Source organism: Etheostoma spectabile, chromosome 19, assembly GCF_008692095.1.
Source record: "Etheostoma spectabile isolate EspeVRDwgs_2016 chromosome 19, UIUC_Espe_1.0, whole genome shotgun sequence".
Classification (NCBI taxonomy): domain Eukaryota; kingdom Metazoa; phylum Chordata; class Actinopteri; order Perciformes; family Percidae; genus Etheostoma; species Etheostoma spectabile.
In genome coordinates this window covers 3,974,098-4,001,531 of record NC_045751.1, presented here as the reverse complement: position 1 = coordinate 4,001,531, position 27,434 = coordinate 3,974,098, and the positions used below count along the sequence as shown (strand labels likewise).

General features: G+C 40.6%; 2 protein-coding genes and 8 non-coding genes across 13 annotated transcripts; 9 read left to right on the top strand and 1 right to left on the bottom strand.

Moving 5' to 3' along the window:
* The first annotated feature begins 748 nt into the window (after window positions 1–748).
* On the top strand, window positions 749–23,599 carry b3gat3 (beta-1,3-glucuronyltransferase 3 (glucuronosyltransferase I)). Of its 2 annotated transcripts, XM_032544329.1 has the most exons (9): window positions 749–972; window positions 1,383–1,482; window positions 2,970–3,141; window positions 3,280–3,463; window positions 3,643–3,804; window positions 3,929–4,015; window positions 4,161–4,364; window positions 4,663–4,774; window positions 23,554–23,599. In XM_032544329.1, the coding sequence occupies exons 2-8, from the start codon at window positions 1,389–1,391 to the stop codon at window positions 4,759–4,761; spliced, it is 1,002 nt and encodes a 333-aa protein (XP_032400220.1). In that variant the 5' UTR covers window positions 749–972; window positions 1,383–1,388; the 3' UTR covers window positions 4,762–4,774; window positions 23,554–23,599. The 2 variants fall into 2 exon arrangements, with proteins under 2 accessions (XP_032400220.1, XP_032400219.1); XM_032544328.1 differs by lacking the exon at window positions 23,554–23,599 and having other exon boundaries at window positions 790–972; window positions 1,375–1,482; window positions 4,663–5,922.
* arl2 (ADP-ribosylation factor-like 2) lies at window positions 8,447–26,231 on the bottom strand. Of its 3 annotated transcripts, none has more exons than XM_032544339.1 (6): window positions 25,990–26,231; window positions 25,534–25,644; window positions 24,263–24,425; window positions 23,944–24,024; window positions 23,685–23,825; window positions 8,447–8,468 (listed from the first exon to the last, which is right to left on the bottom strand). In XM_032544339.1, exons 1-5 carry the CDS (start codon window positions 26,052–26,054, stop codon window positions 23,691–23,693), a joined length of 555 nt encoding a protein of 184 aa, XP_032400230.1. In that variant the 5' UTR covers window positions 26,055–26,231; the 3' UTR covers window positions 8,447–8,468; window positions 23,685–23,690. The 3 variants fall into 3 exon arrangements, with proteins under 3 accessions (XP_032400230.1, XP_032400231.1, XP_032400233.1); XM_032544340.1 differs by lacking the exon at window positions 8,447–8,468 and adding an exon at window positions 23,354–23,553 and having other exon boundaries at window positions 23,681–23,825; XM_032544342.1 differs by lacking the exon at window positions 8,447–8,468 and adding an exon at window positions 23,354–23,563 and having other exon boundaries at window positions 23,691–23,825.
* Window positions 18,039–18,102, top strand: LOC116669550 (small nucleolar RNA SNORD29). The gene has a single exon (XR_004326804.1). It is a non-coding gene; the product is annotated as a small nucleolar RNA SNORD29 (small nucleolar RNA).
* Window positions 18,252–18,321, top strand: LOC116669552 (small nucleolar RNA SNORD30). The gene has a single exon (XR_004326806.1). It is a non-coding gene; the product is annotated as a small nucleolar RNA SNORD30 (small nucleolar RNA).
* LOC116669551 (small nucleolar RNA SNORD30) lies at window positions 18,525–18,594 on the top strand. Its single transcript, XR_004326805.1, has one exon. It is a non-coding gene; the product is annotated as a small nucleolar RNA SNORD30 (small nucleolar RNA).
* On the top strand, window positions 18,800–18,926 carry LOC116669558 (small nucleolar RNA SNORD22). Its single transcript, XR_004326812.1, has one exon. It is a non-coding gene; the product is annotated as a small nucleolar RNA SNORD22 (small nucleolar RNA).
* LOC116669554 (small nucleolar RNA SNORD31) lies at window positions 19,466–19,541 on the top strand. The gene has a single exon (XR_004326808.1). It is a non-coding gene; the product is annotated as a small nucleolar RNA SNORD31 (small nucleolar RNA).
* Window positions 20,584–20,653, top strand: LOC116669553 (small nucleolar RNA SNORD31). The gene has a single exon (XR_004326807.1). It is a non-coding gene; the product is annotated as a small nucleolar RNA SNORD31 (small nucleolar RNA).
* Window positions 21,452–21,524, top strand: LOC116669555 (small nucleolar RNA SNORD31). The gene has a single exon (XR_004326809.1). It is a non-coding gene; the product is annotated as a small nucleolar RNA SNORD31 (small nucleolar RNA).
* On the top strand, window positions 21,658–21,732 carry LOC116669557 (small nucleolar RNA SNORD31). The gene has a single exon (XR_004326811.1). It is a non-coding gene; the product is annotated as a small nucleolar RNA SNORD31 (small nucleolar RNA).
* Window positions 26,232–27,434: the final 1,203 nt, after the last annotated feature.

Sequence of the window (27,434 nt, the reverse complement as noted above, 5' to 3'; positions counted from 1 at the left end):
TAGTCTTGCATCTTGCTTCCTGTCGCATAAGATCCATGAAATCTAGATGTGCCGCCCTTAACCAGCCGGCTGCCCTGAAATCTTTCCTATATCACTGTATAAGATGTTAGGGGGGATTTTCTTTGTGTAGACATTATACGGCTTCTCAGCTGAAGATATTTCCAAAACTCTTCCTTGGGGATGTTACCTAGTCATTATCTGTTTGAAATGTCATGAACACATCTTCAATAAAAATAATTCCCGCCTCCACCACTGTCTTCCAATAGAGAGGTTTTTTTTTTTACCCGCTTTCAATTGTTTGTTATGCCAGATTGATGATTTTTTCATGGAGGGCCTTAATCTTTTTTATCTCAAACAATGTATATTCTCGGTGGAAAATGGCCTCCCACGGTCATAATATTATTATATTATATTTCTTTAAATGCTTTTAAATCCAGATTGAGAGAGCCTGAAATGACCTGTTTACATTATAAATGTTTTTAACTATCTGTGTTGTATAACTTTTATAAATGTAATTGATTGTGTTTTTGCCTGCCTCTTGGCCAGGACTCCCTTGAAAAAGAGGTTTTTAACCTCAACGGTTAAATAAAATAAAAAAACTCCTTACGTTTTCATGATTTATACTAGGGGAAGCACTAACAGGTTTTTTTACTTGCCCTCTAAAACAAAGTATGCATATTACATTAGCCATCCTTTTTGAACAACTGGCGAGTGTGCAGGATTCATGTGGAACTACGTTTGATTGCACACGTTCTGAGGGGACTCCTAAGCGTTGTAGCACTTAAACCGGAAGTTGTTGGTACATTGCATTGCTGCTGCAAAAAATCAAAATGCCCTAGCTGAGCTGTTAGCTAGCCGAATGAATGGTTGCTGTGATGCCCTGAGGGGTCTCTGCTAACATCAAGATGACATAAAAGGGGAAGGTCGTAACTCGACTCTACCGCTTCTGTCTTTAACAATTTCCAGCCTTTGGTAAGTACATGGACAAAACTAATCGTAATTTTTCTGTTAAAACCAATTGCCAGACTTTTTTTTGATAAAGCATATTCATATTACTCGACCTTCTCATGAATAGCGTACACCATCCGGTTTTACTGTAAGCCTCCGAAAAATGCTGGATTAAAACTGAATGCTTTCCCTCTTAGTTAGTTAGTTAGTTAGTTAGTTAGTGAAATATTTACTGGCCGTTGAGAAACTGAATTTTGGTTCAGATTAGTACCACATAGACACGTTAAGATCCTCAGTTACAATCTCCACAGCCACGAGACAAAACAACAACCGATAAGAATTTAAAAAATACATATATCAAAAACCCTTGTAGTAATGCTTTGTGACAAGTGATGCTTTCAATGGCTCATATTGTCATCCTTGCAACTGGTTAGGATACCATGGCAACGAGGATGAAGCTGAAGCTGAAGACTGTGTTTGTGCTCTACTTCATGGTCTCCCTCCTGGGCCTCGTCTATGCACTGATGCAGCTTGGTAAGTGGTCACCAAACATTCTCAATGGACCTTTTTTTTGTTTGTTTACACAGCAGACATTTTGACCTGTCATGGTAATGAAAGCACAGGTGAAATGTATGTCTCAGTGCCATTAAGTGTCCCAGAAAGCTATTCCAGTAAGCAAGCATGGACATCACCAGGGCTTCCTCTAAGTAGAATGCAGCTATCTTAAATGCTATTAGATAACCCCTGGGATTTTCCTACTATGACACATGCTGTAAAATAGGTCTAGCAAGGTCCATCAGTATAATAGTGTGTTTTAGATAATAAAGGTAGACATGGTCATCCCTCTGTCCTGACATACAATAAGGAATGCTTAGGATAAAAACGTTTTAAGGGTACAAGTAATTTCATTGTGGTCCTTGTTAGGTAGAGTAAATAGTAATATGGCTGGTCTTAAAGGTCCCCTGGCCTATGGCCCCCCAGTGGCTAGAAATGGCCTGCCTCTCTGCCTTTGAGATAAGGAAAGCTCAGATGGGCCGATCTGGACTCTTGCCCTTAATGAGGTCCTAAGTAGCAAGGTTTCCTCCCCTTTCTCGGCTTTGCCTGCCCAGAGAATTTGGCCCACCCATGAGAGAGAGACTCATGGTATTAGGTGACCACTAAGGTCTATATAAAAGAAACTTTAGATACAGTATTAGGGGACCACTAAGGTCTATATAAAAGAGACTTCAGATACAGTATTAGGGGACCACTAAGGTCTATATAAAAGAGATTTCAGATACAGTATTAGGGGACCACTAAGGTCTATATAAAAGAGACTTCAGATACAGTATTAGGGGACCACTAAGGTCTATATAAAAGAGACTTCAGATACAGTATTAGGGGACCACTATGGTCTATATAAAAGAGACTTCAGATACAGTATTAGGGGACCACTAAGGTCTATATAAAGAGACTTTAGACACAGTATTAGGGGACCACTAAGGTCTATATAAAGAGACTTCAGATACAGTATTAGGGGACCACTAAGGTCTATATAAAAGAGACTTCAGATACAGTATTAGGGGACCACTAAGTCTCTTTTATATAGACCTTAGTGGTCCCCTAATACTGTATCTGAAGTCTCTTTTATAGAGACCTTAGTGGTCCCCTAATACTGTATCTGAAGTCTCTTTTATATAGACCTTAGTGGTCCCCTAATACTGTATCTAAAGTTTCTTTTATATAGACCTTAGTGGTCACCTAATACCATGAGTCTCTCTCTCATGGGTGGGCCAAATTCTCTGGGCAGGCAAAGCCGAGAAAGGGGAGGAAACCTTGCTACTTAGGACCACTAAGGTCTATATAAAAGCATCCAAAGAGCCCCATGTCATGGGACCTTTTTAGTTACGCAAGAGAGGTTAACAAACACACAAAATGAAACAAACAATCACAGCAGTGAGTGTGTCTGAGTTTTACAAGCAGGGAAATCCCTTTTTTGCTTTTGTACTTTTAAACTGTCGTGTCTGTCGAACCCTTTGCAGGTCAGCGCTGCGACTGCTCAGAGCATGACTTGCCTAAAGACCGTACCATATCTCGGCTGCGGGGGGAGCTGCACCGTCTTCAGGAGCAGATGAGGAAGTCAGATGCGACCAAGCAACCACAGAAACAACCAGCCAGGCCCACCATCTTTGTCATCACCCCAACATACGCAAGGTAGGCCAGGGAGGCCGGTTTCCTTACCTCACTTCCTGCTCACTCGCATACCTCACTTCCGTCGTCCTCTGTTACTGTCTATTTTTCTTTCACACACGCAAATACACGGTTTCTCTAATTTCTGCCTGTCCTTGTCAGGCTGGTGCAGAAGGCTGAGCTGACTCGTCTGTCCCAGACCTTCCTCCATGTTCCACAGCTCCACTGGATTGTGGTGGAGGACTCGCCGCACAAAACGCCACTAGTAACTGACCTCCTGGTGAAGAGTGGCCTGACCTACACACACCTGCACATGCCCACCGCCAAGGACCGCAAACTGCAGGAGGTAGGTGGAGACATGGCAGCCATCTCTGGAGACAAAAATCAAACCAGTCCATCTACATATTTTTGTCTTCTTAGGTTTGAATCAATCACATTGTCTTGCAATGTGGTTTTTCCTCATTTTTGTATTTACAAAAAAAGTGTTATTAGCTGTTGGGTCTGAATACTCACTCTCCACCTCAGGGTGACCCCAGCTGGCTGAAACCCCGTGGAGTTGAGCAGAGGAACGAGGGTCTACGGTGGCTCAGAGAGGACGGAAGGGCTCAGCCAGGAGGAGACAGCCAGCAGGGAGCGGTTTATTTTGCTGATGACGATAACACGTACAGCCTGCAGATATTTGAAGAGGTGAGGGTTGGAGTGTGAATGTGTTTTTACTGACGTCTGCAAAGTCTACAGCTGTGGAAGTATCCGTTTTGAAATGGGCCGCGATTAAAGAAGGAAAAACAAATGTCCTCTTGTCTTGTGTCAGATGAGGAGTACCCAGCGAGTGTCGGTGTGGCCGGTGGGACTGGTTGGAGGGATGAAATATGAGAGGCCCGTGGTTGAAGGAGGAAAGGTAGGTGCTTGGGACGAATAATGCTGACAAGCTTGTGTTTTGCTCCAGTTTAGAAAACAAGGAATTTATTAACCAAATTACAAACAACAAAAAGGATGAGTTTGTTTAAGATTGTTGTATTTGTGTTTTTGATGATTCTTTGAAGGTGGTTCGCTTCCATACCGGCTGGCGTCCCAGTCGCCCCTTCCCGATGGACATGGCCGGCTTCGCTGTATCCCTCAAACTTGTCCTGGCCAATCCAGAGGCTTGTTTTGACGGAGAAGCACCAATGGGCTTCCTGGAGAGCAGCTTCCTTCAGGGATTGGTTACCATGGACGAACTGGAGCCTAAAGCGGACAACTGCTCTAAAGTAGGAGTGAAACTGTGTGTGTGTGTGGCTGTGTGAGTGGCTGTGTGAGTGGCTGTGTGAGTGGCTGTGTGTGTGGCTGTGTGGTGGCTGTGTGTGTGGCTCTGTGTGTGGCTCTGTGTGTGGCTGTGTGTGTGTGGCTCTGTGTGTGGCTGGCTCTGTGTGTGGCTGTGTGTGTGTGGCTGAAAAAAGAAGAGCCTTTGTCATATATTATAGTTTAGAGAAGTTTTCTGATGTAAATTTCAGATAGACTATTTGCATAATGTTATGTCTATTTATGTTGTGTGTGTGTGATTTTTAGGTGCTGGTGTGGCACACACGGACAGAGAAACCCAAGATGAAGAGGGAGGAGGCTCTGCAGGCTCAGGGACTGGGTTCAGACCGTGCAGTGGAGGTCTGAGGAACACACACACGTTGTGTACACGTTTGATACAAATGTATCTGGTCTATTTTTTGTGTCAGGTAGTAAATATACGTGTGTGTATATATTGAGTGCGTGTTGTACGTTCGTGTGTGTATCAGGGTGTTCTCAGTGTGTTGGGTGTGTTTGGCCAGCAGTAAAGTGGAAGTGGAGTCTGGAGTTTAAACAATTGCCTGACGGGGGCGCCAGTGTTAAATTTTGTAAAGCCATGCGGTTACACCAACAGTAGGATATCCTTAACGCTGGAGGAAGGATGCATCTTATTACAGACGTCCACAGTTGCATCATTTGTAGCAATCCACATGCTCAGTTTAAATCCTGTGAGCATTCCTAATGGCACTCAGATGTTGTTATTGCTCCAGCCTCCTGTCTCTGTTTCCTTTGCTGCTTGGATCTGATCTGTAACCAGCTTCATCAGGGCAGCCGCTAACATCTTGATACAGATGCAATGGAGCACTTTACTCATGCATGGATTCTATTTTTGCGTGATTAGTGTCTGTGAGTCCATATTCAGCCATATAGATGTTTTTTAGTTTTTTTATTCAGTCACCATCATAGGCATGATAATAATATTTAAACAACCTGTCAAATTAAAATTTCTGCAATTCGTGTCAGTGTAATAGTATTGTGGAGCGAAGATTTTTATTTTTTAAAGTGGAGAATTTATTCACAAAACTCACAAACTTAATTAAGAAAAATGCTCAATATTGGTTGCCTTGTATTTATTATGCTCTCATGCACAAACAAGTGGTGCAACTTGGCAACACTGGGCTGCAACAGAGACCACAACAAATACAGAGAAGCAATAGTTCCACCCCCGGAGTAGCTTTAGTGTTAAAGCTCAGAGTGCAAAAGGCTGGTTTTCAAAAGTATCATATCAGCTAGTTCTAGTCAGCATTTTAATGTGTATTTTTAGTGATGCTTTTTAAAAACATAAGGCTTAGGGAATCCATGTAAAAGCCCTGAATAAGGGAACAACACTACTTAAACTCATAGACATTCCTTATGCAATAAGCAAATAGAAAACCCTGTTACATTTCCATACTCTGATGACAAGGAAAAGACTTGAATTTGCCTTTAAAAGGCAGAGAAGCCCTGGTACTTTACAGTAGCAGTGTTTCAACAGTATACTTGGAAGAAGAAAAAAAGGCTTCAAATATAAATTGAAGTACTCGAGCTGTGCTTGATTATCTTCCATGACTTCCTCAGAAGTTGGACAAATTAAGAGCAAAATAAAAGTATAGCTCAAAGGAGCTACTGTTGTATGATACTGTAAAAACAGCTTGTGCCCGCTTACGTGTAATTAGTGCCTGTAAATAGGGCTGGGCAATATGGAGAAAATCAAATCTCACTATATTTTTGACCAAAAACCTCTATCGATACTGCAACAATGTTGTAGTGTTGACTATTGGTGCTTTCACCAAATATTTACCCCAGTAATGTGGATATAATGACTAAGTGGGTAAAAGCAAATAACAGAACAATCTGGTGAGTTCAAAATATGACATAACTTTACTGTAATGCAGCCTTTAAAACACTTATGCCATATTACAATCTGTACCCATCTGTTCCAGCTCGCTTATCTGTAAATAAACTGTTCCTGTTTTGTTTTGTTTGTTTGTTTTGTTTGTTTTGTTTTTTGTTTTATCTGTTTTGTTATTACTACTTACACTTTTATGTTCCCTATATCTGTCTTTTATTCTCTGTAAAGCGTCCTTGAGTGTTAGAAAGGCGCTGTTAAATAAAATGTATTATTATTATTATTATTATTACAATATCCAAAATCTAAGACGATATCTAGTGTCATATCACGACGTTGATATAATATCAATATATTGCCCAGCTCTACCTGTAAGTCAATTCTCTACTGGTGTATTATGTATTTATTACTGTAAGAATATTGTTCTTTACATTGTACCATGTGATAATGTCTGTCCTTGGCCTTGAAAATAAACCTAGATCATGTAAAATATTTATTGTATTGTAGTCTTTTTTTAAACTTCAGTGTTTCACGCTTATATTTAAATGGTTTTTAACATTGCTCTCTAACTTCAAAAAAAGAAAAGAATTGTGGGTCTTCTATTGACTATATGTGGTGATATGGGATCATTGTTTAGGAGGAGTTTGCTGAAAGAGCTCTAATGCTGTATAATAAGTGTCTTTCTTTGCCGCAGATGAAATATGACCATGTGAAATCTTTGCTTACACTTGGCTGTTGTTGTCCCTTCCATGTCTTTTAAGGCTTTTTCGCTCGTAAGACATTTTGTATTCTGATACCGACTAGTTTCAGAAAGGCTGACCTGACGGAGAAGTTGAATGACTGTCTCGACTGACTGCCTAAAGTGATTTGAAACGCAGCCAAAAGCACATCTGTTCTGAATGTATCAGGTAATACTTACCAGTGTCACACTTTACAGATGTGTCATGCATCATGTCTGTGCCTTTTATCAGAGGCGGTCGTCTGCCTCTTTATGTTCCCACTAACATCTCTAATTCTATCTTTTTTTTTGTTTTCCTGATTTTGTCAGATTACACCACACACTGACTACAGTTGCAAAACCCTATCCCTGCTCCATGGTGACCATGGCAACCTGCTTCCAGCGTCCAACAATAATTACCCACATGGGCGGGGATTCTCTGCCCTCACACACAGATGAGGCTTTTACAGACCTATGTGATTGACAGCTGTTACACCCTCTCTGCAGGGAAGTCGCCTATGGGTGACTATATATGGAGTGTTCTTAAGGTGAGAGTCTACCTCACCACCCAACACACACTCGCACAGGGCTTGGCCGATAGAGGTGCACTCGGAGATGATTAACAGGAGCTGAAGTCATAGTTGCACACCATCTTTTGATCCAAAATAATTCAGTCACTCACTCACTCACACGCACACCTGTTGGTTAGACCAGTGGTTCCCAAAAACTTTAGAAACCTGTGCCCAAAATAGCTGTATATTCTATCATTGTGATACTTATGAATGGAATTATATTGAAAAAATAATATTCCCTTCAAGGACTCCAGAACCCCACTTTAGGAACCACTGGGCAAGACTTATTGTACCGTTAGAAAGTAATGTCATTCCTGTACCCTTTATCATCATCTACACTGTCTTGTTTTTACCCTTAAAGGTGCTCTGAGCAATATCACCCGGTTTTTAGGCTACAACATCCCCACTATGGCGCAAGCTGCCTGTCCCCAAAACACACTGTAAAAAACCATGGCCTCTGTAGGTAGACCAGGGTCTACTAACGGCAACAAAAACAAACCGCGCCAACCGGCACCACGAACCATAACAAACAGTGTTCCAGCCTGTAACAGACGAGGAGGAGTTGGTTGAGTCATGAACGCGCGACCAATTCCAACGAGACAACCTGTAGGGGGACCGAAAATAGAAAAGTTATATAGTATTGCTTTAACTAACACTAATAACACTCCATTTTGTGTGTGTGTGTCTGTGTCTGTGTGTGTGTGTCTGTGTGTGTCCTTGTGATGTTGGCGTGTCCTCACAGGTTGCATGTGTATGCATGTACAAGAAGGTGTGTGAACGTTATGCATCCCAAAACTGACTAAAGGAAATAGGAGACAATTACCCAACACACACACACACAGCTGAGCAGCTCCCACTCCCTGTCCCACCTAGACACAGTGTTTACCATCCAAACAGTAAGATAACATTCAGTGACCTAAACTAATCCGTTTAATCTTTACACACGCATCAGGGTATAGCAGCGGCTAATCAGGAGAGAGATACTGTTTTGGAAATGAAGAGAAGGAAAACGAGCTTGTTTTGGAGGCAGCCATTTTGAACTTGGGTCACACTATGCCTCCAAACAAAACATTTTTTTTAAATCTCATGAATGCTATCTGTTTTGTTGTTTTGTTATTTTGGATAATAAAGTTAAAGGTACTCACGTCCATGCTCTTTAATCCCAAACCCCATTAGCCTATTGAAATGCCCTTAAACTGAGAAAAACCTTTGAAAGACTGAGATCATATAATTTTACCGTGTGTGTGTGTGTGTGTGTGTGTGTGTGCGCGCGCTTAAATGACCAGCTGATGACAGATTATACAGATATGTTGGTTAGAGCCCAACCAATAGGCCTGCTGAATTTTTGAAGCTGATATTGATATTTGGAGGTAAAAGACAGCGTGATATTTGTGTTTTAATATAGGCAACCATTTTTACTAAGGATGATCCCTTCAATGAGAATAGTAACCAAGTTATGTACTGAGTGGGATATTTTACAGTTGAAAAGCCAGACTATGTCTTCAGCCATGCTAGCAGCTCTAAGAGGCTATACCCAGTGTTTCTTTGAGATAAATGCTAACATGTTGATGCTAAGCTATATGCTAGCATTTTAGCACAAAACACACAAATGGCATTTGTTTGGAAAGTATTTGGGAGATAAATCTGACCTAACAGCCACCCTTTGCTCTGATTACTGCTTTGCACAATCTTGGCATTCTCTTGATGAGCTCCAAACTTTTGGCCTGTACTGTACATACATACATAGTGTGTGTGTATGTGTATGTGTATGTGTATGTGTATATATATATATATATATATATATATATATATATATATATATAAAAAAAACGCTTAGCCTTTGAGGTTGAAGCTGAATTGAAAGTCCCATCTGTACTCTGCAGGTTTCTCGGTGACAGCTGAGGACAGTCGCGGTTAATGATTGATAGCTGCCGATATCAGAATCGATTGTTTGTTCTGGTGGAAGGGTGTTTTGTGAGCGGAAATATTAGGGCAGTTTTTCAGTAGGCCTCGACGAATGTGTGTATAGGCACGCGCTCATAGGCCTGTGTAAGTTACAATCTAGTCAATGTGTGTTTAGGGATGTAAAGAAGAGATGCGGTTAAGTAGAAAGAGTCTGAAGAAAAGAGAGACAAAGAGTCCTTGTGAGTGAGAGGACTTTGCTGCTTGTGTATGTGCTCTTTTTTTGCGTGTGTGTGTTTGCCCTGGTGACGACAGAACTGCAGGTTGGGGCAGGGTGGCTGTGTGACGCTGTGTGTGTGTGAGGGGAGTATCCTGAGCTCAGTCTTTCACTCAGACACACACAAACACACAGGAGGTATTGCTCACCGGTGCTCACAAACACACACACATACACACAGAAAGACAGAGGAGACAAGCGCAAGACATCAGGTAAGACTTGCATCTCTCACTCATCTAAGAGTTTCTGCATTTTGCTTATTGCTACACTACGAAATTCTTTTAAGAGTAATTGCCATGGGTCAATAAGTTAGTTTATGTAAGAAAAGAAGTCACAGCTCTCTTTCTTCTAACAATTAATGGCAGGATGTTCATTTCCTCTTTTCAGTCCTGTTGGTCAGATTTTTTCGTACATTCTTGTGTCATGTCATTTTAGATGTCTCCTTTGACTTTCCTATTTGTTGTCATCTTCACCCTCTGTTTGCTTTTTTATTTTTTCTCCTTTTATCGGTTGGCGACAACCCGGTCAGTGATGTCACAGGTGTTTTACCCTTGTTGGAAAAAACCTGCTGTTACACTGAAAATCCCCCCCCTCCCTCTTTCTTTCTGTCATATTTTTCAAAATTAGTGAATTTGATCCAACAACCCTTTGCAGAGAACAAGCCAACAGTCAGGCTGACTTCAGCACCTAGTGAAAGTCAATATGAAGTCATTGATTTTAACATCTGTACAGGATCTAACTGGTTAAACTGGTGCCAAAGTCTGAGTCTGTGTGCACATGTGTGTGTGTGTGTGTTTGTCTCCAGTTTTAGGAACATTGTGTGTTTAGCTAATTATCATTACAGCCCTGATAACACTGACACACACACACACACACACACCACACACACACACACACACACACACACACACACACACACACACATACACACACACAAATCGCTCAATCACACTGGAACAAAACTAGTTTCATAACCCTCATGTGATTGAAAGGCAGATACTGTTTAGTGCGTAACATTTACAACAGCATTTACACATGCTGACCGTCACACATTCCCATGACACGTTATCGTTCATCTGTGGTCTCATTTCATTGCATTTTGTTCCACGTTTCTTAAATTTTATTTGTGTGTGTGTGTGTGTGTGTGTGTGTGTGTGTGTGTGTGTGTGTGTGTGTGTGTGTGTGTGTTTGTGTGTGTGTGAGACTCAAAGAGTAGAGGTGAGGGCAGTGTTATGTAACAGCATCAATCTCTAATCTCTCTTTTGCCCCCTAATCTTTAGAGGTGACCAAAAAAGGACTTTGTGAAGCACGAAAACAAAAGGAGTGAAAGAAGAACAAAATACGAAAAGAGGAAATATGACAATTGGCAAGAACTCGAGGAAAAGCTCTGCGCGGAGCTCCATCCGGGCCCCAAAGTTTCTGGACAAATCCAGTGGTTTCTACGGTCGCCTTGATGAGCCTGAGGCACCTGGAGAAGGAGAGAAGGTGAGGGGAAAAGAAGTGGAGGAGACATCCAACTGGACAGAGGACAGCAACAGAGACGGGGGAGTCACGAGCAGCCCCAGTCCAAGTGAGGTGCGCATCTCTGGGGCAGACAAAAAGGAAGAAGTCGAGGAGTTTGAGCTCAATGAAGGGATGATGGAAGACGACGGGGAGACTCTCCTCCAGAGGAAACCCAGCCGTCGCAGCAGCCGCTGGAGAAGAAGCTCCAGGAGGAAGCAGAAGGAGGGGCGAGCCGAGGAGGACACAGCCCGGGATGAGAGGCCCAGCCTGGGCACAGAGAGTCCCGTTGAACCACCCGTCCTGGAGGACACCGAGGTAACGATCGAAGTGAATGAGACGGAGGAAGAGGATGGCAAGGCAAGAAAGGGGAAGGAGCCCACGCTTGTTCACTTCCCGGTTCGGGAGGATGAGGACGACCAGGTCCTGATCAGAGACAGGAAGAAGGAGGAAGAGGAGGAGAGGGAGACAAAAAGGGAACAAGAGGAGGGGAAGAAGGTGGTGAAGAGGAACACGGCAAAGAATTATCGCAAGGTGAGAGAGCCGTATGTCGTTTATGTATGTTTATTAACTTCGGCTCTCTGTGTCTTACATTAACATAAATGCCATATTCAGCGTCACCCCACCTGGTTAAACTTTAAGCCCCACAAGGTTACGTAACTGAGTACTCTGAATTTGTGGAACAGAGGAGTAAAGTTCTCCCTCAACATCCACCACATACTGGACTATTTATCACTTTAATAATCGGCTGCCAGCGGGGTCAAGGTCCAGCAGCCACTGGTGCATGTCACCAACTCATTAGGTAACTTCCTCTGATAGGATTTTTCCTTCACGTCACATTTAATTGAAAAATGAAGCAGAAACAGAGGTTTCGCTAAAGGGCTTTAAGCTGTGCAAGCAAACCGGGCGGCTGTGTAAATGCCCCTCACCTGATTCACGTGTTCCCAGAGAATGTTCTGCTTCATCTGAAACACATGCACAGAGGTGACATTCCTGAGCCTCCTTTATCGTGTCCTTGATCAATGGAACGAAGTATGGCAGGTGTTGACCCGCCTACTAGACCCACACCATTAAAACATTCCACTGCTGTTAACCAATCAGCTCAACAACGGGTTAGTATATCTGATGAAAACATATGCACACCTCTGAGTTTGCACAATATTTGTTGTATGTAGTAGAGCGACTGTGCATGGACTACATATATGAGAATTCCTGTTGCTGCTAGTCTCTGTAAGTGCTGGGTCAATATTCTTGAATGGCATAAAATCACCAGTCACTATAGCGACAGGCTTGGAGCAGTGGTTCCTGACCAGGTGGTTCCATTATAAATCAGTTTTTCTTTTTCTTTTTTTTTTGTGCTTATGATGCACAGGATCGTCAAATCCTTAAACAATTTTTATTGGCCGACACATAATTTTACAGGGCTTTAATTTCCTGGGAGGGTCTCTGGAAACAACTGTGTCTTTTTCACCACTCGCATAAACAAGAGAGATAATCAATTTGTATACTTTCACTTATTTCCAATGAGCTATTTCCAAATTTCTGGTGTGGCAGTAGCTCAGTCCGTAGGGGGTTGGGTTGGGAACCGGAGGGTCTCTGGTTCAAGTCCCCACATGGACCTAAAAGTATGGAGTGTGGATCGGTGGCTGGAGAGATGCCACTTCACCTCCTGGGCACTGTCAGGTGCTGTTGAGCAAGGCACCGTTACCCCCCCCCCCCCCCCCCCCCAACCGCTCAGGGCGCTGGTTCAGCTGGCGGCCCACTCACTCTGACATCTCTCCATTAGTGCATGTATGGGTCCTGAGCATGTGTGTGTGTGTGTGTGTGTATTTCAGCCCTCGGTGTGATTACTAACAAATTTCCCCACTGGGGATTAATAAACAAATTAAACTGAAGAGCCTTTTACTCAGTACACAGCAGGTCAGCTAAAAATGCAAAAATGTGAGCCTTCTCATCAAGGAAGCAAACAATTTAACATAAATGGAGAATACAGTTTCCAATAAAAAATGAATAGTTAGTCGGGTTTAAACCTTTAAACCTTGTTTAAACCTTGGGTTTAAACTGATAAATTTAACTACTTAAAAAAATCAATACAGGCAACAAAACTCTATTTAACCCTTGTGTTGGCTTTCCGTCAACCATGATAAAAGTTAGCGCATTTTCTGACATTTTTGTCAATTTTTCAATGTAGTGGTTGCTTTTTTAATGTTTTTTCCAAAGTTGTTTGATATTTCTAATGTTGACATTTTCAGCTTATTTTGAAGGCCCATTTTTTTGTGATGAAAAAACTGAAAATGTGTCAAATTTGACCAGAGAACAACATGAGTGTTAAATTAAGTCTCAGAACAGATTCTCCATTTTTTTTTTTTATAAACTACCGAGTTCTTTCCAGAAAACTTCCTAAGAAATTAGGGTTCAGTGACTCAGCAGGGTTCAGCAGTCATTTAGAGGTCAACCTTATTGCTAACCTTTACCCTATATTGTTCCCATCAGGCCTTGGACCGAGCCTTTCGTCGCGGCTGGGAGGCCTTCATCACCAACGTCTACAGCGTCACGCTCACACCTGTGACGTCATCCTCACCGCCGTCCTCTTCACCTTCGTCAAAGAAGAAACCGCAGTCCCGCTTGGTGTTAGCTGAGTTCCTGTAGAACTGGAGAGCGACATGGACGATAAAATCAAATTTGGTTCAAATCCGGATTACGCACCGTGTTGTGATGTGGCATTACGCATAACATGATGTGTTTGAGTCATGCAGTAGGCCTCCGAAACATGAATTATTTATCTATTGCTTTCTATTACTTATCTCTCTTATCTGCTGATTCTACCGTGAAGCCTATGGGACTGGCTTATATTGGAAACACCCAGTCTTTATGTGACTGAGTTCAGCTGCTTCTGGTTCCCTTCAACTGTGATGCTAATTTGGGATTATGTCTTAACATTTTAGCTCCTCACATCCGGTCCACTATTATGAGCTTGAAGCAGAAATAATCTTTCTATCCTTTTGTTTAGCACTATGAAACTACTGAAGTGTTGATGTGCAACCAATGGGAATGTTTCTGTCAGACATGTTGCGATGATTTGTTAGTGGACTTTGGTTCTGGAGATATTCCTACTTGTATGTTAATCAGTGCAATTTATTGCTGTACAGCTAATCAGTTGTGGTTAAGAAGAGGAGGACACACACACGCACACACACACACGCGCACACACACACACACACACACACACACACACACCACACACACACACACACACACACACACAACACACACACACACACACACACACACACACACACACACCACACACCACACACACAGCTGCTACTTTGTATTTTGACATGGTGATAGTGAACAGCATATCTTTAAATTGCTACCAATGTAGCTGCACATCACGTTTCTCTTGGTAGTCTAAAACACCACTCATTGGCACTTTAAATGTCAAAATAGGACTATGACGTTAGTGTCAACGTCCATCCGGGGACGGGAAGACATGATAGAAGGTATTCAGAAGGTTTAAACCATGTATTAATGATTGGTTGACTTGTTAGAATGAACAATGTCATGTTTAAAACCGACCTGTAATGTCCTGTCATCCACCATGTACAGTATATGGTTTTGATATTACCTCCAGTGAATTCTTACAGACTGAATAGGTGGGACAACTTGTACATAATGATTGTCTGAAAAATGTGTTCATTTAAAAAAAAAAGAAGATGTTTTTGTATCCTAATCAAAGCTGTTGAAGTCTTGAACCATAACAAGAAGCACTTTTCTGAGTAAATAAAGAATTAATTTATTGTACTGGTTGTATTTTCATGTTTCAGGATAAAGACAGTATGAATAGATCTGTCTTGATTTGAGTTACCTAATGTCAGCGTCATTGTTGCCATGACACCATGAGCGGCGTAAAGAAATGACCAAATTAATGATTATGGTAAAGCTCTAACCTGCTAAACTTGCGTAAACATATAGTTAAAACAAAACAACATACTTGCTGTATGTGTGTGTATGTGTCAACGTCATGACGTATATGAAGTAAAAAAAAAAAATTGGAATAATTTTGCACAGAAGAAATGCATGTAAAATCGAAAGAAAGAAAACATAGTTCAAATTGTTGAGACTATTATTTTAAATAAAAGATTAAAGTAAAAAAAAATATTTTAACACTATTTTTCACTGCATGGTGGTCAATAAATCTCAAATTGGTTTATGGAAATAAAATGTTTAGCAATCTGTCAGTCTCTCATAGACAGGATATTATTAATTCATATTAACAGTCTATGGTTAATCTATTTTTTTATTTTTTATTTTATTTTATAAACAAAGAACAGTTTCATAGCCAGTATGTATACATTCAAAAGTCAAAACCAGAGGTGCATATTCAAAGAAAAAAAAAGAATACATATATATAGAAAATAAATAAAAGTGAAAAAGAGTGGTGTAGTGCAAATGAAGTCAAATGTATCACCGGTACATGAAAAACTAATCAAACTTAATTCTAGTCTTAATTGCCTTCTTGTTCTTAATGCCTCTTATAGTGTTGCTGTATTGGTGCATTTCTTGAAACAAATGTTCAAAGCATAGTTTGGAGTCCACTCATTTCTTCTTGTGAATGTGGAATTTTGCTACCACCGCGTGGATGTGAAAAATACTTTTCTAACGGAAATGACGCAATAAAATAAATAGCCTACTGTCCACTTTTCTTGAAATTATCTTCAGCTAAAACTCCTCACTCTACAAACACTGAATTTATTATAAATAAAACCGTTGTTTTTGCCAACTTCAATTCGTCCAACTCTAAATGTAATGTAATGTAATGTAATGTAATGAAAGACTCGAGTGGTTTTCCCGGTAAGTTTTCCGGGTGGGAGGAGTCCTCCGGGCGGGACATAAAACCCTGACGGACCAGTTTCCTCGTCCACTTCCTTCTCTGGTCTGTACGAGGTAAGACAACGCAAGTTACGTCTTAGCAGCTTAGCAAATAGCAAATTATAACTTTATCTGACTGAACATTGGAGAAGGGTTGCTTTGACAATGCAGTTAATCTGCGTCTGAGCTTTCCTTTTCCAACATTTTTACAAGTTGCATTGTTTTAGCTACCATCTTGTGTGTAACGTAAGCGTTTCATTGCTGCACCGACCACAGCAATCCTTAGCCATCCGGTAGTAAAACATATTTATTTAATTTGATTAGTAGTGTTAACATAAACGGCAACATGCTTTCTAAATGCTGCGTATAGTATTTGTTGGGGAAACGCAAGTTGAGCTCGTGTTATAGACCTTTCCAGAAATGGCCGCTGCTAGTTCGATGTGATGCAAGCCGTGTCTCTCAATGATGATAATTACACAGACCTGTACTGAATGACTGTGATTGCATTAAATTATTCTGATGTGAGACACTTAGTTTTAAACCTAATAGACTCTTGGTCTGAACACGTTGTGTGGAGCCGTCACGTGTTGGCTAGTAGCTTGAAATGCTAATGTTAGCTGCTGTGCGCTAAAGCAATGATTTCTATTGGGTTTCTAGGTGGTGTAAGAACCAGGAACGATTTCCTGCAAAGGTAAGCTCTTCACACTAAGGCTAGTCAGCATGGAGTCTCATGCTACAGTGATGTTTTATTTGAACTCTCTCACTGAACATCTTTGAGGAAATTTTTTTCAAACTCTGAGTAGCATGTAACTTTTGTATAGTGCTCATAAAGTTACCCAAAAACTCATTACTTTTTTTTGTCTTCAGGCGTGAGGACTTGTGAACTCCACATAGGTAATTACATTTTTATTTTGTTTAGGCTTTTTAGTTGGTTCAGTAGTTGCTTAGCAACGCCACTGTTGCCGCTCATCCATCAATTGGCTCTGTGGCTCAAGGAGCTCAGTGTTGCAGTGATGATTCTGAACTCTCTCTTACCGAATCAGCCTTTGAAGAAACTTCTTTACCAGATTCTGAGTAGCATGAGCTCCACCTAGTACAGCAGTTGGTACAGTACTGTATTTCTTAATGGTAAACAATGAAATGATCTTGACTAGAAGTGTTCTCCATCAGGTGTACCTATGCCAATTGAAGATGAAGAACTTTACCAGGTGAGCTTGACTGAAGTGAAAACTACAATTCCACAAGGGCTGTAACTGATGACCTTTCATAAAGACAAGCATATATCTGATTATTGTGATGCTAGTTTATGTATCTGATTAGCCCTTTAAAGTAAAAATGCTAAAATTATCCTCCCCCCCCCGAGTTTATCGCTAATTATTGATATTCCTTTTAGGTTTTATCTGCCCTGCCCTCTCACTACACTAAAAGAGCTGCAAATTGCAGAGGTGAGTAAAATGTTGCTTTACAGTATATTCAATAGTGGGGTATACATATGATGATTATTGATGACAAGCATATGCCTGATTCTAGTGATGTCAGCCTTTAATCTGATTACCCATAGCTGAACTCCTAGAATTTGTTTTTGTACACCTGTGATTTACTTAAGTTTCTCTGGTAGGTGGGGGTTTGAGGATAAAGCTAGAGGCCACATGGAAAGTCCAGATGTAAGTCTTGAATGTGTTGAGTAAAAGGCAAGGTGTTTCTGACTGTTTGAAAAGATGAAATGGGGTAATGCCCAATAAACATCTGGACGACTAATGTCACATGGCAGTTTGTCACCAAAGCCCTGATCAAACATAAGAATCTAAATATGCCACAGGTTATTGTTGAACACATACTGATTTGAAAATATTTTGCAGAGCCACATGTGGATTCTTGAAGAAGCATCCATTGAAGCCTCATGGTAATTTTCATTTTAACATAAATGTTGAGCAGTTGCAATGATGATGAACTTAGCTCACTTTGAACCAATGTGAAACGACCCGAACATCTGAGCAACTGCATTCCAACTTTTCTGTTTTAACATCAGGGTTTTGAATAATTTAGTAAATTAACTTTTTTTTCTACAGTAACTGCATCAAAGCACGCAGAGGCCATTTCATCACAGGTAAGAAATCACTATTCACAGTATCTATTCCCAGACCTGCTGAAAATGATGAGATATATTTGGAATCTCGTTCGTCTGAACTGCTGTTGAGAAATAAAATATCTGACATCAGTACAGGTTGATAGTTGGAAATTTCCAATTTTGGGCATGGACCTGACGGCGTCATCTTTTGCAGGTACCTACCTGATAATGGAAGTTGCTGCCTTCAACAAAGGGGCTTGCCCTGGTGAGTCTGAAGGGCCGGCATGCTCGCCTTCTGAAAAGTATTTAAATCGCTAGTTCCTACAGTGCCTAAAGTTATTCCTAGACCTGCTGAAAATGATGAGATATATTTGGAATCTCGTTCGTCTGAATTGCTGTTGAGAAACTGAATATCTGACATCTGTGTAGGTCTGCAGTTAATGAGAGAAAACTTCTACAGTTTTGTGTGCAGACATGACGTATATCTTCTGTTGCAGGTACCTTGATTTGTGAGATGCCATCTACTCCACAACAAAGGTGAGGCCTTTTGGCATTTACAGTCATGTCAGTGATGTGCTAATGCAGACCACCTGGTCTGCAGTAGAGTTTGCAATTCAACTGGCAATTTCCTTCATGATGACACTCTGACATGTCTTACGCCTTGGTTCAATGCCAGAACCTGAGAAGGTGAACCCACTGGTGTTACCTTGGCAATAAGGGGAAGCCCTGTTGGGGTTACCAACAGTCTGAATGGAAACAGATGGCAATGCATGTTGTGACACTAGATTGTGTCAGACTTGTAGTTTAGTGTAATTTAACATCATAGAGTGATTTCTGTAGCGCTATGATTCCTAGAACTGTCTCTTCTTTCCCATTAGGGCTGCCTTTGGATGAAACTATCAAGAAACCTGGTGACCTAGGTATGTTGTAACTTCAAAACAACTTCTGTAAAATTAGGAGTGTGAAAGGATGACTGCAGTGTATACCTTCAGTCGCTTACTACTTGGTAAAAGTTTCCAATTTTGCCTTTGACTCCCTGTTGGCCCGCTACGACACTGAGAACCCTGGAACTAGCTTTCAGGTGTAAAGTGATCTTCGGTTCCCTAAAGGAGGGTTCTGGTTGGACTGAAAAATTAAGCTGATCACATTCCTCAACTGAAGTTCTGTACACCGTTAGGAAAACACTTGAAAAATTTCCTTCTTCTTTTAGGGTCTAACATTGTCTAACTGAGGATGTGGTCAGCGCCAAACAATCAAGGTTGGTATCTTGATACTTCAGTGGTTACTTTCATTTATGTACAGGTGATGAGTTTCTCAATACCGCCCCAGTCTGAGAATTCATGACTGATTGGTATCCCCTCTGATTGCACGGCATTAAATGTTGTCATTCATACCGATCAAACTGGATTGAATAACTTTGTCTTGTTGCAGGTTTGATGCTTTTGGGCTGCAGTGGAAACTACACACGTGGGACTGCTGCAGGTAAATGTTTCTGGGATTGTGAATGACCTTAAATATCAGTTGAAGGTTGTCAGCATACAGGAATCCCTTATTGTTGCTTACCCTGTAAGCCGCAGAACCGTAATTTGTGGTATGTCAGAACTGGCAAACTGCACAGGCAGCAATGAATCAGCCAGCTACTTGTGAAAGGTTAGGTTACAAGATGTGGTCATGAAGATTGTTTACTATAGCAGAGTTAAAATAACGTTCTGACCTGTGCACTGAACACCAGTGTCAAGTAGGTATGTTCTAGCAGCTACCTACACCTTCCAGGTGTAAGGTGCCCTGAAGGAGAGGGAGTGCTAGCTGTGAGGGCATGACTGAAACTAACTAATCCCTGAAGCTTAATCCCATGTTCTTAGGCTTGTAATTTGTATAACTTCATATCATGTAACATGGTATTACAGTAACTCCAAGGGAACTATAAGAATATTTTTGCAGATTCTAGGGAAGAAAATTGCAATAAGCTTGTGTAAAACCAGAACGTGTCAACACTCCAAAGCAAATGATGGGAGTAAATTTATTAAAACTGACAATGCACAAAGTTACTATAAAACATTTTATGAAACAAAGGACCGGTTTAAAAAAGTTGTAGGCTGGAATTTATGAGTTTTATATAAATGTCCCTTTAGGGAGAGGGATGGGGGGGGCCTGCCATTCAGGTCCTTTCACCAAAGGTATAGTTTGGTGTCAGTAATATTTAGAGCCAAACATGACAGCCAGGAAGCCCATCAACATTGTAGAGTGATGTGAATTCAGGACTCCAAATCATTGGTCCATTTCAAATTATGAAAATCTTTTTTAGGTGTGGCATCACTTCATTGGTCTTGATCGTGTGCTCATTGTTGGTGAGTATTGGATCAGTCTCGTTTGAACTTTTTGATAACTTTTCAATATGCTTTTCTAGTTAAATGTAGAAGTGATGAGTTTCTTACCGCCCCAGTCTGACAATTCATGACTGATTGGTTACCCCTCTGATAACACAATGATTTAAAAATGGTAAATTGAACACATCAAACTGAATTGACAAACACGTTACTTGTTGCAGGGTTGGCCTGAGTACAAGAACCAGACACTTGGGAATGCTGCAGGTAAATGATGGAGTAAGTTTCTGGGATAGTGGACATGATGATGGGGAAAAACCACGACACCAGTCGCGGGATGAACACAGCCATCCCGTACTCCTCCAGTTGGCCTCCCCTCCTGATTCAGTATGGCACTGAGGACCCTGTACCCCCCCCCTCACAGGTGTAAGGTGACCTGCTGTGAAGGAAGGAGTGCTGACTGAGGGCATGACTGAAACACCCTCTGATTCCATCCCAGAAATTCTTTTACATGGCTTACAACTTGTAAAATGTCAAAGCATGTAATTAAAATGTTTGCTTAACATACATTCACACTGCAACTATTACAAAAAAACACCTATATTCTATTGGCAGTGTGTTCCCCAGTCAAAAAGAACCTCATGTAAGAGGGCAAAGCTTCGCTGTAATTGTAAAGTGCCTTTAGCGGCAACAGTCGGTGACAGTGTGAAAGGACTGTGTACATAAACTGACACTTGCTGCAGTAATTTATGAACCTTGTGCTGGAAGCGAAAATAACGCTAAGAATTAAAAAGGAATTGCATTTTGTAATTGCAAAGTGCTAAATGGGTAAATCTTAGTTTTAAACTCAAATGCCTTAATTTTTCTGACAGGATGAAGTCATCACATGGCCTTTTATCTTGTGCTCACTGCGGCTGGTGAGTATTGGAATGTTTTACTAGAGTATAATATATCAGAGTTTAAGTGATGAGTTTCTTTACCGCCCCAGTCTGAAGATTCATGACTGATTGGTTACCCCTCTGATTACTAGACAACATTGAGTTTTCTTAATTGTAGTGTTACACTTTTTTTTTTAATGAGGTGTTTTGCTCTGCAGAATCCGTCTGTATCTGCTGCATTGGGATATATGGTAAGAATTTATTTTAAGAAACCTTTTGAAATGTTGTTAAATGATGAGTTTCTAATTACCGCCCCAGTCTGAAGATTCATGACTGATTGGTATTCCCTCTGATAAAAACTGACTTCAGTTAAACACTGCAGCATTTGCCACCCATTTCTAAGGAGTCTGTCTTTGCAGAGGCTGGGAGCTGGATCCATCCGCCATGTTACACTGCCAACTGGATTGCTGCGGTTCCTCTAGCACTCAAGGGATGGTGAAACGATATAAATGTACCAACTGTTGAATGCATTGTGATGGCTTATCTAAAGTTCGTTTATTTTTTTGCCATGTCTCATTCAGAACTGTAGTGATTATGGGCAATTCAAATAAAGCATTATTTTAACAGCTTGTATGGTCTAATGCTGTATATACTGAAGGTCTTTTAAGTTGACAAATGACTTGAACTGTAGAATTTTCTCATGATTTTAAAACTCGTACAAAAACTTCAGTCAAATATTCAGTGACCAATATAGCCACCCTCTTCAAAAACTAATGAGCCTTCCATTGGTGCAGCAGCGAGCTTCCCATATACTGTTCAAAGAAGTGTATTGTCTACCCTCACTGTAAATCTCACGTCTAAGGGCCCACTAGTTCTCTATGGGGTTTAAGGTCAGGTGAAGAAGGGGGCCATGTCATTCTCATCTTTAAAGCCTTTGCTGGCTAGCCATGCATTTGAATACTTGGATGCATGTGATGGAGCATTGTCCTGCATAAAAATAATGGCCTTAAAGGATACAGACTTTTTTTTTCTGTACCATTGCTTGAAAGTTTCTTCTAAACTGGCAGCAAGTTTTAAGAGTTGATTTTCAACATGTATAAAAGCAGCCCATACAGCACCCTGCCTCCCCCTTGCTGGCGTCTGTGCTCATTAGAGATCCAGCTATGGGCCCATCCATCTGGTCCACGGTAACTTCACGTTTAATTTTAAGTCTTAAGCATTTAATATGCGTCTTTTTCCACACGTTTCTTGCGACCCTTTTGACTTTGCAACAAAACGTTTGTTTCGGTGATCACGCCTCAATCTTTAATACTTCAAGAGTGCTGCATCCCTTTGTAAGGCATTTTACAATAACTCTTCAAAGTCTTAAATCTTTTTTTGGCCCATTTTATCTGAGGTAAAGAAGCTTAATAATTATGCACACCTTGACATAGGGTGTTGATCACTTTAGGCCAAACCCTCCCTCATTAAATACACATCACCTGATGTTTTAAGTTGGCATTTAAGCTTCTATAGCTTGAAATTGGAAAATATGCATGAAAATGACAAGATCAAAAATACTCACTTGCCTAATTGTGCACACAGTGTACAGCCCTCCTGCAGGAACCTCTGAAGTCCCAATATGAAGTCAATGAAGGGCTAAACCTCCCATTGCCTTGAACATGCATTGACTTGCAATTAACCTTGCTCTGGTTATGAGTGTTGGATTCATCTAACAAGAGTTCTGTAAACTACTTTTCATAGTGAAATGTGTTCAGTCATGAATGTATCTGGTGTTTAGATTAAACGAATATGGTGACTGCAGCAGCCCTTTCATGCATGACATTCCCCTGTCAAGTCTTAGCACACCTCTACAAATAATGTCAACAACAGTGATGGTACTCTTCAGTATGCATATACATTTATTAGGACATTTGAGCAAGGTGACAATCTGCACTAAGTGGGAATCAACTTACAGGTTCATGTCAAATATACAAATTACTTTAATTTTGACATCTTCCTACAACTGTCAATATTAAAAAACCAAAAGGAAGTGACTCCTGTAAACATGGATCCAGATGGCAAAGATCTGTATGTCTGAACTTAAAGTAGCTGGAACAGATTAATATTTGGATACTTCAGACCTAGATGTAATAAGCTCACCAACCATAAAATGCTACTGTTAACGGTATAACATTCAGACACACACACACACACACACACACACACACACACACACACACACACACACACACACACACACACACACACACACACACACACACACACCACACACACACACACACACACACACACACACACACACACACACACACACTCAGTCCGTGGTGAAGATCCTTGCAGCGATATCATCCAATAGCCAGTCCACTCCAGCTAACAAGTTCTCTCCTGTTACCGCACTGCATCCAATGATGCACCAGTGATGACTTTTGATCTCATCCAGAGCCAACGCCTGCAAGAAAACACAAACATGCATTGTGATGTAGTTTGTGGATAAATACACTACAACCGAGTTTAAAGCAGTTTTATTGAAAATAAAAATGATACATTACTGAAAAAATTAATCTCACCTCTCGTATTGCCTCTTTTGACAGGGCTCCTGGTAAGTCCTGTTTGTTGGCAAACACCAGCAGTGTTGCACCAGCTAACCTCTGGACATAGATATTAATATAATAATGATATAGTAATTGAACAACATTGTGATATAAGGCTTCAAACAGTAGATGAGTAAAAAGATAATTTGGTATCATTCAGTCTCTTCGTAGCTGACTACAAAATGAATGGAACACAGCCACAGATGGTATGGAGCACCAAAATAATATGAAAAATGCAATTAACTATTAAACCTACATGTGTTGTGTTGTACTGTGTGTGTGTGTGTGTGTGTACCTCCTCCAGCAGCAGCGAGCTGAGCTCCTGCCTGCAGTCCTCCAGTCTGAGTCTGTCTGCGCTGTCCACCACCCACACCAGCCCATCTGTGCTCTCAAAGTAGTTCCTCCAGTAGGAACGCAGTGACTTCTGACCCCCGACATCCCAAATATTCAATTTAAACCTAGGAAACACAGAGAAAGGGGAGAATATGGAGTAAAACTGAAAAAATACAGCCTGGTAATGGATCCTGGCTTAGAAAAATACATGAATGCCTCAATGTGGGACAAACTAGGATTTCAATAGTAGAGAGTACATAAGAGTAAGACGAACATAAACATATAACTGACACTTTACTAAAGTAATACCACTGTTTATTTTTTCTCAGTTGCTTATTGAAGTAAGTTCACTTGGCTGTGGGGGATACTGGACTTCATAACTGGGTACACTGTTTGTATGTAAATTGTTCAATGTCTAATCATTAGTTATATTGAGTGAATAAGGGCCTTCTGTAAGACAAATGCAAAGCACTGATTGCACTTAATGTTTTGAGAAGGCCGCAGTGCTGAAAATGTTGGCCCTAGCTTTTCAGAGCAGACATCCTGACTTGTCAACGTTGGAAAAGCAATGTGACTAACCGTATTAAAGTTATTAAAGTATCCCAGTAAGCCGGGACAGTGACAGTGAGGCAGCATGCACAATACCACATACTAACAATTAAGTAATTCAGCCAGCATACTTTTTTTAAGCAGCATTTTACGTGTTTCCTATGGTAACTAATGCCTTAATTCAATTTTTTGGGGGAAAATCCAACCTTTTAAGGACACCAATTTTCACATACTCTTCACCATACATAAAGATAGGCATGGGGAACTTTCCACAATCTCTCAATGCAAAACAAACCAGCTATTAAGCTACCTGAGATCATGATTGGGGGGGTTATTTTAATTCCAAAGGCCAAGGGAACTTTATCAGGATGCATAGTAGCCTGGATCCATGAAATAACTGGCCTTTAAAAATAAAAATGTGCCTGCCTCTATGGGAATCTAACATAGGTGTGTGTATACTTATGCCCCCTTTATTTTAAGGAAGAACATTTATTTATTTACAATACATTATTCATTCACAAAGAAAATTGGTGTCCTTAGAAGGTTGGATTTTCAATTTTTTTTTTGAATTAAGGCATTAGGATCAATCTCCCAAAAATGTTTTTCCATTCCTCTTTTTAATCTGCTTTATCATGGGTGTGTAAACCTATTCTAGCCACTGTAGCTGTGTACGTGCGCGCGTACCCTCGGTGCTCCAGTGTTTTGATGTTGAAGCCCAGCGTCGGGGAGATGGTGCTCACGTCTTCTCCATTAAACTTCTTCAGGATGGTCGTCTTCCCCGCGTTGTCCAGACCTCTGCACGAGCCAGGTCAAAGACAAAACTCTCACACATATCTCATTGTTAAATAATTAACTGTTTCTAATTCACCAAGAGTTTGCAGAGTTACCAGAATTTAACAGCTAGCTAGCAGGTTAGCATCATGAAGCTTCAAAGAGCACGAAAACTTCACAAGCACACAGCTTATGTTTTTTTTTTTTTTATCTAACCGTACACGGATATAAGTCGCAGCTAGCTGGTTTAATGTTACTGACACAGACACTGTTAAAATCATGGTTAAAATGCCGTTGGTAACGTGACAGGCTTTGTTGTTTCCAGCTAAGCTAACTTTAGTAACAGCTAAGTCTTTACTTGCAGGATACAACATCAGCAGCCTCATCTCCCGCTCCTTTTGCTTCATCTTCTTTAAAATCGTCAGCAAACCCATCGCGACGGTGTTACTCTCAACTGCAGGTATAATACATAGGCTACTTTTACTGGTTTGATATTGTTGTATGTAAGATATTTAGCATCCATAAACAGCATTGGGAACCAGGAAGAGGGTGTAATTCTAGAGCCCATCCCACGTAGGCGACGAGGCCACCAATTGGACTGTTGGCAAAGCGCGAACGTTGATTGGTTGTTGCAGACGTTTGATGCCGGTTGATTGGTCAGCGAGTCATTATTAGGTGTGACCATTATGTACAGGCGTTTGGCGCCCCTGTGTGTCTGTTGTGGGAATTACGTATTTTACTGACGTGATCTAGGAACGTTCTGCCGAAAGACCTTTAATATTAATAATAAATATACAGTCTATGGTTCTGCCTGTCTTTGTTAAAACTGCTTTACAAAAAAATAGTGTTTCCAAAAATACAAACTATTTCATATTTCAACTATAGTGATATTAAACATGGCTATTTTGTATCTACTGCACATATGATATTGCGCAGTAGATTATATAAATATAAAATAAAAAAAATAAAATATATATAAATAAAAATTCCTTTTAAATATTAGTTTTAAAAAAAAAAATATTATTTCTTCAGCGTCGTATAATATTTCCTATTCAATTGTTTATATTCTAATCTAATTTAATTTAATATCTGTTTATACATTTCAGTGTATGTAGCAGGATGGCGGGGGACACACTACATCTACATTATATTGGGCAATCCTGTATACTATGATAATAAAACCTTAAATCCTTGAACATGCAGAGAATACAATGAACATTATTTTCAAGAGAAGACATGTACATTCATTCAAACAATGGGGAAAAGTTCCCTTCTGACTTTAGAAAAGTACTTTGTATAAAACACATCAACACATGGCTTTTCCTGGAGCTTTTAACTGCCTCTGTCTGGGCAACCCCGCGAGATGCAGTGGGGAGCTCCAGAAAACTGAGTTACAGGGTGGGAAATGACCAATGAAACACATAACTGTCCCACGAGAAGCTGTAACAACATTAGGTATTTTTTAAAAATTTTTTTTTAAAGAAAATTAAAACAATGTTTAGATGAACGAGTGTTGATATAATATAATTTCTGTTAGTCCGCTTCAGAAATGTCAAAACATTAAAACACAAAACACAAAACACATCCTGCAATCCAAAACCTTTTCAGGGTTTTCTCATTCATCGGTGTCCTCCTGAACATGTTTTGTTAAGAAGAGAGTTAGCCATGGGCATAGTTTAAAAAAAAAAAAAAAAAAAAAAAAAAGGTTTAAGTTACATCATATCCTGGAGAGAACCGGTAAACCCTGTTGGCTGCTGTCTGGAGGTTCGGCCATTCATTTCCTGGCAGAAGCACTTGAAAAGTCCCCTGCACGT